This window comes from Brachionichthys hirsutus, chromosome 1 (assembly GCF_040956055.1).
Source record: "Brachionichthys hirsutus isolate HB-005 chromosome 1, CSIRO-AGI_Bhir_v1, whole genome shotgun sequence".
Taxonomy (NCBI): Eukaryota; Metazoa; Chordata; class Actinopteri; order Lophiiformes; family Brachionichthyidae; genus Brachionichthys; species Brachionichthys hirsutus.
This window is the reverse complement of record NC_090897.1, coordinates 10,919,127-10,933,264: the sequence shown is the minus strand read 5'-3', so window position 1 is coordinate 10,933,264 and position 14,138 is coordinate 10,919,127. Positions and strand designations below refer to the sequence as shown.

Here is a 14,138-nt window from a genome sequence, read left to right as displayed (position 1 = left end):
TCGTCCACAGGAAGGAGTTAGATGAATGGGAACATTTGTCCTCAGGTACTTACAGATGTGCAATGAAGCCGCTTCGCAGGAAAAAGAAGGCAGATGCTTCAACAAATCGGCTTTTTGAGTCCTATAAAACGCCGAACGTCTGGCCACGGTATTCCAAAACACTTTGTTTACCTGCCTCCCTCATTAGGAAGTCCTTGATCTGCTGTTGATTGAAATTAATGATGACAGAAATAATTAGTTTAAAGTTGGCTGTCTTCCTTCGGGGTGCATCATCTAAGTTGAAGTTATTCCAGATGTACTGGATGACCGCCTCCGCTGTAGACTCAGACCGGATCTAATCCAAATTGGTATTCATATTCTGAAATGGTATCCTCCCGTTTCATTCTAATGTCTCTGATGATGTGAGTCATGTTTGAGTCAGACTCTGAGACAAAAGATAAATAATTAATCCTTCATCTTTCCTAGGGTTAGTCATTTATTATTATTATTTTTTTAATGTACACAGTAGTTATTTCCATTTTTTTTTTGTCTTTGCACCTGGTTATCAACGTATTTCCCTGAACCCCCTTTTCCTCCTCTGCATGCGATAATGATGGATGTACTTTCTACTCTACAACTCGTGCTGGATAGCCATTTCCTCATTGGATCGCTGAACTTGTTTCTTATCCACAGAGATAGCAGCAGTTAAAGCTTCTGAATAGCTATATTTAATTACCTGCAAAGATTTTAGCTTTCTGTTGTCAACCCAGAAGGGGGGGGGGGCTTCCAGCAATCTGGGTAATTATCACAGGCGATGAGCAACAACAGAAAGCTCTGCACCATGTGCCTTTGTTTCCCCGCTGGATTGTGATTGGTATGTTCCCTGTTTGCCTTTATCATTGTTTACTTCTTGCTATTTTTCTCAAACCTGACCTCAGATGATGCTGTTTATTATGCTAATTAGTAAGAGCCACTGGTTGTATTTTAACACAGGCTCGTTCTTTCCAGTTGGGTTTCCAGTTGACTCCCGCTGAATACCTGTGATCTTCATTCCAGCCATGTGCTCAAGGATGCGATCCCAAGTCCTGAGATGCGCTGGGCTTCTCACCCCGGTGCGCTCCAAACGCGTTATTCATACAGTCTTTATCGGTGCATGACAATTAATCATCTTAATGTTCTCATCAACACACGCGCACTGCCACATGCATTATTCTCCCTGCCTGTCGGCATATACATGTGACTGCTTGCGTCAGGTTGAGCTCTTGTCTTGTCCCATTTAGTCTCGCCCACATACAGGCACCTGCAGCTGCCCACAACCTGATGGGCAGTTGCAGGTGCCTGTTACCCAAGACTGACAGTAATTAAATCTTTCTGTTCCCAACTTTAAACACTTCACTTGTCAGATCAGAGAATGTTTTCTCTACGCATGAGGAATTATTTTTTTCTCTTTTTCACCTCGGTTTCTTTATTTCTGCAGACTGGTGGAGTTTTCCATTGCCCTGTTCTTTATTTTTCAAGGGCATTAAGAAAACGCCTAGACAGCATGGTACTGATGCTGCAGTTATATAATACAGTGCTCACTGCTTTGTGTTGTGTCATAATCCTAATCATCCTAATCCAAAACACCTCAGAGCTCTGTGTCAGGTCCACAATAAAAAAAAACAATTTGATGGGCTGCACATTGACGTTTTATTTTAACAATTGAGAAATTAATTCTTACCTGCGTCCAAAATTATTTTTTTCTTAGTATAATCTTGATTAATCTGTCTTGAAAATACTGAGCTTTATTGGACATTGTGATTTTACTAATCATATTTGCAGTCTCTAATTAGCTCCTTTGAATCAGTTCTATGCATTTATGGAGCAGGTTTGCTGGTACTCCTGGAGCCACAGGTCTCCTGGAGCCAAAACCTGAAGCCAAATCATCACTTTTTCATTAGGCTAGAAGTCAACACTGATGGTCCAAGATCAATAAAAAATAGAAATACAAAAATCTACCAGAAAAACAGCAGTGTCAAGAGTGGATCCATACATCCATATGTACACGCACACACATTACATTGCTGATATTTGTATGACAAAGAGTGATTTTTGTTTTTTTACTTAAAAGCTTTATTTTCTACTGAAAATACAAATTTTGTGGTTAAAGGAAGTTCAGATAAAGAGTAATCACTGAGACCTATTATGCTTGTAGGCCTCTCTGAGCATCCCACATCTCTCTCTTTTGCTCCGCCGCCTCCTCTTATTCCTCTTGGCTCATGCTGCTGGCAGCTGATGTCGAGAAAAATCTTAATGATTATTTAATACAAGTGCAATGCTAAAAGAGACATAAATCATTTAGAACATGTATTCTTAGAATAATTAAAGTCTGCTGACTACTACATACATACATAGATACATACAGAATGCCTTGCATATATTCAAAGTACTGCCACCCACTTGCAATGTTTTATTCTTCTCTGCAGAAACTCATACGTATTCATCTTACTTTCTTGTAGTGTAAATTCAAACCATGCTGGTGAGTATTTGTCTCTATTAAACGGGATGTTCGGACATATTTTTCATATGATCTCTATACGTTTCAGCCTCACTACATTGTTTAACTTTGATCCTTAATGCAGGCTTGGCACTGACTCAAGTACTTATGGACTTTAAGTACAGATGTTGTCTTGAGAGCATTAAAGATAAAATACACATGTTTTCATTTGAGACCTCAATAAAGAGCTCCGTGTCAATGATCTGACCTGATTGAGTTAATCTACAACACTCATCCATACCATTTCAGACTTTAGACGTTGAACATTATCTTCATTTCATTTTAGCAAAAATAATAATAATGCATTTGATTTATACAGCGCTTTTTTTTTTGTAGAAACTCAAAGTGCTCTTACATTGTGCATTATTCATTCACGCCATACTTGGTGTGGTGAAGCTACTACTGTAGCCACAGCTGCCCTGGGGCAGACTGACAGAAGTGAGGCTGCCAATTTGTGCCATCGGCCCTCCCGACTACCACCGACATTCACTCGCTCACTACATTCACACAGGCAATGTGGGCGAAGTCTATCGCCCAAGGACACAACAACAATGTACGATGTGCCGGAGCCGGGAATCAAACCGTCAACCTCTCAATCATAAGACGACCCGCTCAACCACCTGTGCCACCGTTGCCCGGTAAAAAAGTGAAAATAACACCACTCGTCATTTCATACACTGAAGATGAACTTTAAAAAAGCGTCTCTCTGGCATTGTTAATTGGATTCATGGATTTACAAAAAAGTGACTGGGAAGTAAATCGCAAATGCAGTCACTCGAGTTCAGGTCTTAATGGCCTCTTATTTAATATATCAAATTTATAGATTATCTTCTCTTTTTCTTGTTATTACTTCTCCAAAATATATATAGCATAGTAGCGTATTTTACAGATAGACCAATTATTAACCTGGATTAATATTGGATTTGATGCTCTTTTTTTGTCATTAAAGTTTTTTTTGTCTGTTTATAATAAATAAACTAAATATATTTGAAATTCATTGTACCAAATATAATGTTTCACATTTTTAATTTCAAAATGTACTCTTCCTTGTAGCTAACCTCTGATATTCATTGTATGTGGTGGAAATACTCAATTAATGTACACAATTACAACTATCCCAGTTAATTGTATTTATGTTACGTAAGAAAATTGGAATTAGTTATTTGTGGAGTACCTCCAAATAGGAATAAAGATCACCCCTCAGATTCTTCCCCTTCAGGCAGTGCGATGCATTTGGTCCAAACCTTTACGCTTAAACTCTGGACTGCATCCGTTTGCAGAGATTTTCCTCCATAAGGAAATATGCCCACAGCAGGATCAGCATTCCTAACCCATGTGTGTCCTTCCTCCTCTTTCACCTCAGCTCTTTTTTTTTCTCCACTGTTCAACAGTTTGGGTTTGGCATCTTATCCCTAACCCAGGTTTAATTCTAATGTCCAACAGGGGGAACATTTCTTCTGCTTGGCAATTGCAGCGTTCGCCTTGGACCGTCCTCTCTCTGAAGCTGACTGCTGAGGTCACATTTGAATGTGCGATGCAGGGGGGGGGTCCCTGCCAGAGCAGCATCCATTACAATGTTGGTGTTCACATGGAGGGAGGCGTTATTAGAGAGCTCATCGCCTTTCTCCTCTGAGAGAATGGATGTGTGATTATGAAGTCATCAGCCATGAACCACTGAGGCTGCGGAGGAGCACCCCTCCTCACGGGTCCTCGGGGTGCCATTGATTGGTGACCATGTGTTTGTGCCTGATAGACTGTGAAATGGTGTGTTGCTGCACGGCTGTGTCACACCTGCGTCCCACCACGGTGATTGATTGGTTTGGTCATGTGGAATGTTCCCATCTGGTCCACAGTAATGCATTTTATTTTCCTCATTCGTGAATAACAAGCACTGGCAGGAGAATAGTTTGGCTTAGAAAAAGGCAAAGGCCAAGCGAAAACATTTTCCCCTTTACACCTCCTCCTCCTCTTTCCTTTTTACAGAGAAAGAAAAAAAATATTCAAATAGACCAAGCCATGGCACCTGATTATCCCGGAAAATGATAAAGACAATCAGGAAATCCTCATCTTCTCTCTCACTGAGATGGATTTTCGGGAGAAGCAGAAATGTTTAGCAAGGGCAACATGTCCTGAATTAAAAAGTCATACTTCAGGTGTAAGACTGCAGTGAAACGAGGGCTATCTAGGTGACATTTGAGTTCCATTCTTGATTACTAACCCTTTCTGGATTTCTAGCCTAATCAAAAAGTGATGATTAGGCTAGATAATCTTTTCCCACTGAGTCTCTGTTTTGTTCCTCATTCCTGCTTTTCTCCTGGCTTGATTCCTCTTAATGCTGGCCCCTCTCCTTTAATTGATCTATTAATTCCACCTAATGGCTAATTGCAAATCAGACTCCATGAGCAGATGCATTTATCATCATGGTACGTAATAATCAGTGACATTTCAACAAAGGAAAAATACATATGCAAATAAGAACTCATTAACATTTGCTCTCGCTATTTTGAATAATGCCACCGCTGACGAAGCTGTACACAAAAACCTCGTGCATGTCTGTCCTCCTGACGCAGACTGCAGACGCTGTCTCTGGCCAGGGAGGAAGCTCCGTTTCCTCATTCACACTGACCTAAGCTCTACCCCAGCCAGCTTTTAGTAACACATCCTGGTTGAAGTACCAAGCAGCTTTGATGGGATGGATGCACAAAAACGCTTCAGAAATAAACAAAAGGAGGCATTGTAAAAGACATGGGGGTTGGGTGGGATCGGTGATGGCACATCTGTTTTGTCCTTCTGCTGTCTCTTGTTGCCAGAGATGTTTATTTCTACAGATCCAGAGAGCACAAATATACTAATATAAGGAAGAGTACCGTACCATCAGGTTAGGACGATTATGTTTATGAAAACAGTCTTAAACAGAGACTGTAAAAAGTTACAATAAAATAATTTGTGTTTCCATTCATTTATCCTGACGGTCTATAAACTCGTCAGGAATGTGTGGTGCCTCACATGTGAACAAGAGCTCAGGCACACGAAGGCCAACAGAAAGCATATGCTCAGAGAAGAAGGCTTATTTGGCTTCTACATCAATAGCATTTCCTCATCCTGCATTATGTGATTGTTTTCATGCTCTTGGCTTTCCGTTGAGAAAGGAAAAACCGAAAAGGAAGAGGCCCCTGGAACGCATCCGAGATGCAATTAAGCATGCCTCCTAATTGGTTGTTTTTATGTCAAGGCTTTTGAATTGATCCCCGGAGACACTACATTTCACATTATTGAAGTCAATAATGGCATGTCACCGGCATGCTTTAAGGTGTTGCAACCCCAGTGGCTAAAAAAAGACACGCTGTGGCTAACAAGCTTTCGTCTGTCTTTTACGTCTAGGTCCCATATTATGAAAAACTCACATTCCCCATGTTTCTACACTATTATGGAGGGTTTGGGTCATTATCAACCCAAAAACAGCTAAATAAACCATCTAGTCAATCCTGCGTAGTTTGCGTAGTTCTGTAATCTCCTCCTGAAACAGGTCTGGAGGAAATCGCACCCGTCTTGACGTCAAGCGGGGCAAACGTGCTCAAGATGTGCGTGCACATGCGCGTGTGGGTCCCTGTGTCTGCGTTCTGCCCGTCCACGCTCTACCGCATTTTTGCGGAAATGGCAAAAATGTTTTAGTGTGTGGTAAACACTTTGAACGTGACAGCTTTATGGAGCGCCAGATAGACAGAGATAGACATCGGCGCAGCGTCTCCCTTAGAGACAGGTGTGTGACATGTTCAAAGATATAATGGTAATAATCATTATTTCACGTAAACTCCAAATCCAGATTGTTTTCCTGTAGAATAATAGGAGTAATAACTTCAGTACATTTCCGAACCTTTTTTATTTTCACACAGAGATTGATGAAGGGTGTGTTACACCTCGCAGACTGAGCCAGAGTCTGGACATCCATCCACGCATTTGCTCTGATGCAATGCAAATTGATATATTGTTGATAACAGGAGGAAAAGGAACGGCATCATTCATAGCGGCCGACTTTTGTGATATATTAGGTGGATTGTTTTCAATAAAAGAGTATCCATAGCGCATGCACCGAATAGGCTGCTTTAATGGCTGCAGCTGGTGTAAGTAGGAGGAAGTGTAACTTGTCACTTATTTGCACAAGCAAGTGTTGTCCTTGTCCATACTGCAGCAATAAAATGTCTCTCATTGCTTACAAATGCAGTAAATGGTTGTGTGCTGTATTTGGGTTAGTGGTTTCTTTTGCAAGAAGGACTGTAAACAACAGCCAGTTTATAGTTGTAGAATAGCAGCTTTAGCATCTTCCCTGATTGCCGAGCTCCCCCGCACTCTGGAGATGGGCTGCACCGATGCAGAACAACCGTCTCCTGCAGGCCTGCTCAGACAAGCACAAGCGAATTCTCTTACATGTGCCTGTGTTCACCTGCACCTACAGTGTTCAAATCACTCATTGTGTAACAAAACATAGAGGCTATGCAAGTTTTTAACTTGCAAAAAAAATACTTTGCTTTCCCCCCAGAGTAAACAGAATTTAGTTCCAGCGCTTGTGTGTGCTTGTAATATTTGGAAGTCTGACCAAAATAATGTACGACACAGTAAAAGTTATTTATCACTCCCTCCCTGGTGCTCTCATTTGTTTGTTTGTTTGTTTGTTTTTCCGGGGGGAGTGAAACTGCTGAGTTTGGAAATTGTGATGTGTGAGATTCATGTGGGTTGTATCCTGAAACTTTTATTTTTCCCCTGATGGTTGTGTACAATTAGGATGCGCCTACTGAATGTGACACTTATAGAAAGGCTTTTATGAAGAGGCTTGTCAAATTGGGGAATTACAAATGTTCCCTTGTCCGTAGTACACGGTGCCATGACCCGAGGGAATCATATTTCTTTGAAATGCATTGATGGAAACCTGAGTTAATTTTGTCTGACAGTTTTGAAACTCATGAAGGCTCTACAGTTTAATGTAAGATGACACAATATATCGATTAAATTCCAGGTTGTTGATTCCCATGTCTTGCTTCATCACCCACTTTGCTGCCAGTCTTTTCATATAATAGCAAAAAAGAACAAGAAAAGAAAGAAGTGCAGTAAAGAACAAACACAGTGTAATAGCTCGTGTTGCTATTCCAGCTGTGTCCACGATTATCATGAAAGAAATCTGTATATTGTCCTTTCTGTGTTTTTACAGGTAAATCAGAGAGCGCTTCATATGTCGGTTATGAGAGGGATCCTGGAGCATCAGGCGGCCAGGTAAGTAATGAATTAATTAAAGTAATTAATTAATTTTCTGTAACCTTTGACAGCTGACTGGACTAAGTGTTCCTCTGATTTCAGAAAGAGAATCCATGTCTTTGTTTAACGTGAGGTTGGATTACCATGAATCCCTCTGTTCCTGTATAAATAGGTGCTTACAGAACTGTAACTACCACAAACAGCAGTCAGACTATTGCCCGAACTGGAATTCCATAATTTGCTTATTGACATTTATCTATCTGAAGAGAACTTCCGTCCATTGGCATCCTGTTCCTTTCAGATTTTATTTATAGCTAAAAAAAAAAATGTAACCTCAAATTAGATTCCTGTGTCGAAGATAGAACATTGCATTTCCTTGAGGGTGGACACAGCTCTGTTGACAGATGCATGGATGCACTGATGAACCAGCGGGCAGAGGTGGAGCTGCTGTAGCTGTTGTAGATGCAGATACAATGGTAAAATCCTCTTCAACAGTACCATGTTATTCCAAGCTTGTAGCTCATACTGCAAAGTTGGGCATCTTGATTTCAAAAATTGTGTTAAGAAATAAAACAATAAAAAAAGAAAATAAAAATGCATTCTTCTGTTTGTGTGAATGGCTATCTGTCTTCGTCTGTTTAAAGGGTGGGTGGCAGCTTGTGTTCAAAATGTTGATGGATTGTCTGTGTAGATGATCATTATTATTATCCTAACTTGAACAAATGTGCACACATCTGCTGAGTTAATACAACAGGAACTATGAACATAAATAATTTTAGTAGTTTTTAATAGATTCAACCAAGAATGGATCAGGAAAACAGCCACAACAACATATAACTAGAAAAGTACTTGGAAAGCACCAACCACCTCCAAGGCACAATAAATAAAGAAATAACCCGGTCACGTATTAAAAATTCCTGGACATGGTGATCCGGATCATCATTAAAAGGTTATAAACTGTTCTTGGTATCTTTATACGCCAACAATGACAATTAAAAGTGAATCGGAGTTGATGCATATTTTTAACTGATTGTTGAATCTATAAATGGGGTAGATAACTTGGCGTGAGATTGTAAGGTGTTTATTTGTTTTAAAATATATGATCACATATTATATATTAGTTCATTTATGTGCTTTCTGAATTTGTGAATTTGTGTTGACTTTGTTTCAGTCTTCTGCAAGGCCTGACACCGGCTTGGTGAGTCCTGGATCAGCGATGACGACGGGAAAGTCAGCTGCACCGTTATACTCCTTCACTGCAGCCAATCCTAGAAGACGCTCGTCAGCAGATCCTCTGCCCATTGGTCAGTTCCGTCATATCAGAATTAACTAATGCTTAGACATTATTTAAAACAATTAGAACCTTACAAAAGCTATATTCAGTCACAAGTAGAGAAAGAAAGAGTGTGTGTGTGTGTGTGAGAGAGAGAGAGAGAGAGAGAAAGCTCAAGGTAAATTGATTGTAAATACAAATGCCGTTAAGCATTATATATGTGTAATGCAAGATTATCTGAAGTTCCTTATATAGGCTCTTTATGTGCAATTTCAAAATGTCACACTACCTATTGCAGAGCAGTGCCACAGAGTAGGGTTTGCATGCGAGTTGTGGCTTGTTTGTAGCGCATTCGCAGTTGCCTCTCTTTTGCCTGTGAATGACTGGATGTGCTTTGATCTCCTCTCAGATCCTCTACAAACAAAAAAGGTTCGCAAGGTCCCTCCTGGGCTGCCTTCATCTGTGAGTGGAAGATCATCTACCTCTTATGTAAATAGAATTCACAGTGAGCTTACTTAAGCACACACACACACACACACACACACACACACACTCGCTCTCTCAGTTGTTTTTGCCGTGCTTGCTGGTGACAGCGTTGATGCGTGTTCATTAAATTTCTGACTTATTTTGTTTCTTACTTACATGCCTGATACGTAACATTAGTCTGTAAATGTCTCCAAATGTTTCTGCACATTTCTTGTTTGTGTGAGTGTCTATGCCTTTGAATGTGCACACACACACACACACACACGCACTTTGAGGTGATTGATTTTCAGCGCTGCCTTGTCAGAGTCTCGCCTCCTCGTGGCCTCTCCTGGGAGAAGGAGAGGCTGTCAGAGTGCATCCCCAGCTCTGCTCTTTTGATGTTTAATTAGTCATTACGTAGCCCAACAGGAGGACAGACAGAGATTAATAGCACAGAATATCTGAAATATCTATTGGTAATGATCCCGGTGGAGCAGAAACCATTAGGATGCAGAGAAGTGTGGAGCTCAGCTTGCGTTCGCCTCGACAGCGGGTATTGGAGTTCATTAATATGCATAAATCACTAAGTCAGATGCCCATTGTTAAAACCCTGGTGGATTGCCAAAGGATTTATTAAGCCTTGCCTTTAATTCCTTGAACTGGTAAAAGACAATGGGGTCCCCCCCCCCCCCTTCCTTCTAAGTAAGAAGCAACTTAAACCCACCCTCTCCTTAAACAATAAAAGGGATTTTCATTTTTTTTTTCTGGCGAGGGACTTTGAGACTGATTTGCCTTTGAGAGCTTTGATAATCGTCACCTCTGCTGCTGTTTCTCTGAAATCAAATACGGTACATGGCGTGGAACATGAAAGGCATGTGGCATGTGTTTTGTTTCTGGATTTGTATTTGAAAAGAAGTTTGTCAGAGCATGAGGGAGCGACGAGGCTGGCAGCAGCAGGGACGAGTGCCGCCTTCCTCTTAAATAAGTGATATATTCGAGGTCTTGTCAGAGGCAGGGGGGGGGGAGACGACGGATTGTTGCCTTGCGGGTTACATCTCTTTGTTGTGTAAATGGACGCTGGGCTTTTATTTGTCACTACTTAACACATGGGAGCAGGTGCGGTTTCTGACTCATAAGAATACAATCAAGCGGTGCAATGCGAGATTGGGGGAAAACAGTGTTAGAGCATGGCATGAAATAAAGCTTCTACTTGTCACTCATTGCTGCTCAGAAGATAAAGCCCGGAGCTTGGAGGAATTATCCCAGTTAGTCTTTGATCCCATTTGAAAGAATAAAGATGGGGAGTGTTGAATAAAGGCTGTAGGTCTCATAACCCACTGACAGAGAAGGGGAAAACTCAAGACACTTTCTGATGGGTGGTGCATGTTGGAAATGTTTGAGTGGGAGCCTGTCTGGCAGCTTTTCGGAGGTGTTAGAATGCTGGCGTTGAACTAGTAGGAAGCAGAAGTGAGGAATAGTTGCATTAAGTAATGGCTGCTGTGAAAAGCTATACTTACAGCACCCAAAAACATGTAACTGTGATAAATGATTTTTTTTTTGCAGCAGGTGATTGCCGTCTATCTCTGGGTAATTATCAGCCGAGACCCTTGTTTGTGTCTCTGGTGCTGACAATGGCACGGTGAAGGTGGTGCTGGGGGGGGGGGGGGGGGGGGGGGCACACCTGGAGTCAGAGCTACCTCAGCAGAGGCAGCTGTGTGAAGAGCCTGCAGTTGTACCTGTGCAGCATGAATGCAGCTGCAGATGCCACTGAAAGCTTTTGCTTGTGTAAGCAAGCGTGAGAGCCTCACCAGAGATCTGAATAGCCGCTTGATTTAAAAAAAAAATCAACACAACACTTCCTATCATTATGCCGACTGCTGGGAATTTTCTTATTTATTTATTTTATTCTGAAATCCCCTTTTTTGCCTCCAAGCTTGTGTTCCTCGCTCCTCAGTCTAAAAATAAATGTAGGAGTTCTAAATCATGTTGGCAAGTTATAAGTCCAAGCATGATGTGTGTGTGTGTGTGTGTACACCACATGATAGAACTGAACCAAAATATTTACGGGAGCACATCCTCTGTGCATTTTGGCTCTGACACTGCTGTGTACCGGGATATGAAGGCTATCTGGAGAGACCAGCTGGTGATTGCAAACATTTAAATGTTTCTACGACTCGTTCCTATATACACACTTTCCTCCGTCTACCACACACACACCCACACACACACATGCTTTCCTCTGGTCTGATGGACGTGTGCTTGCAGACATGGGATAATGTAGCTCTGGCTGTAATTGTGTCATGTACATGCCTAGAAATCTTAACTCTTTGAGTGCCATTCACGTCTAAAGACGTTTTTTATATCCCAAACATTCACTGCCAATCCTGACATCATTGAAATCTTCCTCTCGAAAAAAATGGTAGGAACACACTAGAAGAGACTTTAATCTTTCAGTCGGTGGGTTCGGTGTTTTGCATAGTCATAGTAAAGAGTATTCTGTGGGGCTTGGAGAATCGGGAAAACTGTGGCACGCAGCATATAGCTGAGTTGAAAAGGGCTGGCACTCAATGAGTTAATTATCTGCCATTTTTCCATACTTTGTTTAAATTAGTTTTTTTTTTATTCTTGCAAAAGGAGTTAAAACAGAAATAGAGATCTTTGTTGCCAAACTTGGAATATGTCATCAACTAAAGAAGCGCTTTATCTTGAAAGACCTCCATTGTATTTTTGTTACAGTAGACACCTTGGTTATAACTGACTTCCACCATTATATACCGAGAGCAAAGTACAAGAGCGGCAGGCCGCTGGACTGAGGGATGCTGACGGGCAGCTGGGTAGACACCTGTCTGACAGGAGAGCTGAAGACAGAAGAGAGCTCGTGGGAAGACAGTTGCAGCTCGTAGGATATTTATGGGAAGCTGCGAGGGCATGGTGCGTATATGTGTGCGTGTCAGATTGTTAGCGTAAATGGCACCGCGGTTCAGCGTGACACTTGCTCCCCGGCCGTGCTGACTATGGGGCTGCAGGAGGAGAGGAAGCTGGTGGTGGACTGACTGAGATTTAGTTTCCCTCTGGGCCCTTTGCAAGCGAGAACCCTGACTGCAGATGACAAAACAGATTGACATTTACTTTTGACAGATCACACAGACACCCCTTGTTCCTGAGCGATGTGTACTGTGCCAGCTGTAAGAAAAATACAAAGGAAGTCTGCTCTGGGCGGCTTAGAAACTTGTTTCTTGTAGTGCCGTCTGGTGAATGACATTCAAAGGATATATTTTCTGTCTCTGTACCCATCTGCCTTGAACAGCTCAAAGAGATCACAAATGCAACAGTAACACGATGTTGTTGAGAAACTCTTTAGGGTTTCCTCCCTTTGATTCAAAGCAGGCCAAAGACGCACAGCAGCATCAGAGCCTGGTCGACATAGAAACAGACTATGGACGAAATGCGTTGCTAAATCCTAATGGTTTAAAGGTACGTGTGTTATATTTTAATTATCCCACCAAAGGTGGGTTATCTTATGGTCTGCATTTTTCCTGAATCAGGGCATATCGGTGTCCTTGAACACAACGTTTTTGCTTTCTTTGAGTTCAGCAACTGCATGGAACATCAACACAGAAGAACTGAAACAAGTTTATTTGTATTTGCATACACTTTTGCATCAACTGAGTCTACAACGAGCAACGTGGAGCTCTGTATTCCAGTCCAGAACCGTTTTGGAGCTGGCGTGATGAAGCGAGGTAGGGCTAGCGAGGAACCCGTTCAGCCCATAATGAGGACAGTGCGCTTCCTGTGCCTGGAAGGAGGTCAGACTTTCTGAACTCGTTTCAAGCAGCAGTGCATGTTCTGTTCTGCAGGCCATTAATCAAACCAGCAGCACGATTGCTCACAGTTTGTTATACTTCTGAAAACTGCAGTTACTTTGGTTACATATCATTTGTGACTAAAATATACATAATGTAAGACATGATTCCGTTTGTGAGCTACAGCGTGTCTCCATTAGCCTGAACTGTGCAGATATGCTGTAATTAGAGGCTGTAAGCAGCTCAAGTTTGTCAGAGGAAATAAATACATTTCATGTAGAGATTTAAATCCATATTCATTGTATTAATATGTAATATGGACATTTTTTTCCTTGTCTATGGCTGATCTTTGTAGATGTTTCTGTACCTGACTGCATTTGACTGTATTTAACTTTGCTTTACTGCTTTTTTTTGGATGAGAGGAGCAACTTTCTCATACATCTGATCTTGGGACAAGTGGAGATTACTTTTCTACAAATTAATATTTGGGGACATTTGTTTTTGTGTTATACTTTGCCCCAAATAATTGTTTTTTATTTGCCCAATTTTTTATTATCTCCTCTATTATCCGTCCGGCCATGATCACGTTTTGTCCAAAGGTACATTTTTCCAACTACCGGTAATGTGTATTTAGCTTCATTGACCACGAAGACAAAAACTATAAGGACAGGTCTCTCCATACTCATCAAGCCTTTCCAAGTAGATGGTCTGTGTCCGAGCTACTTGCCCTATGCCCGATGGCTCACCAGGCCTGTGATGAATGTGCCTGCTGTCACAGGGATTCCTGATGGTGTACTCGGGAACTTCTTAACACGAGGGTCCTGAATGTAAAAGC

General features: G+C 41.5%; 1 protein-coding gene across 1 annotated transcript in view; it reads left to right on the top strand.

The window, feature by feature from the left end:
* The window catches only part of tcf12 (transcription factor 12), a 50,240-nt gene that overhangs the window by 12,907 nt on the left and 23,195 nt on the right, over positions 1-14,138 (top strand). Inside the window, exons 6-8 of the mRNA XM_068739817.1 lie at positions 7,719-7,780; positions 8,934-9,066; positions 9,445-9,497. Coding sequence (XP_068595918.1) covers positions 7,719-7,780; positions 8,934-9,066; positions 9,445-9,497 — 248 coding nt within the window. The remainder of the gene's footprint in view (positions 1-7,718; positions 7,781-8,933; positions 9,067-9,444; positions 9,498-14,138) is intronic.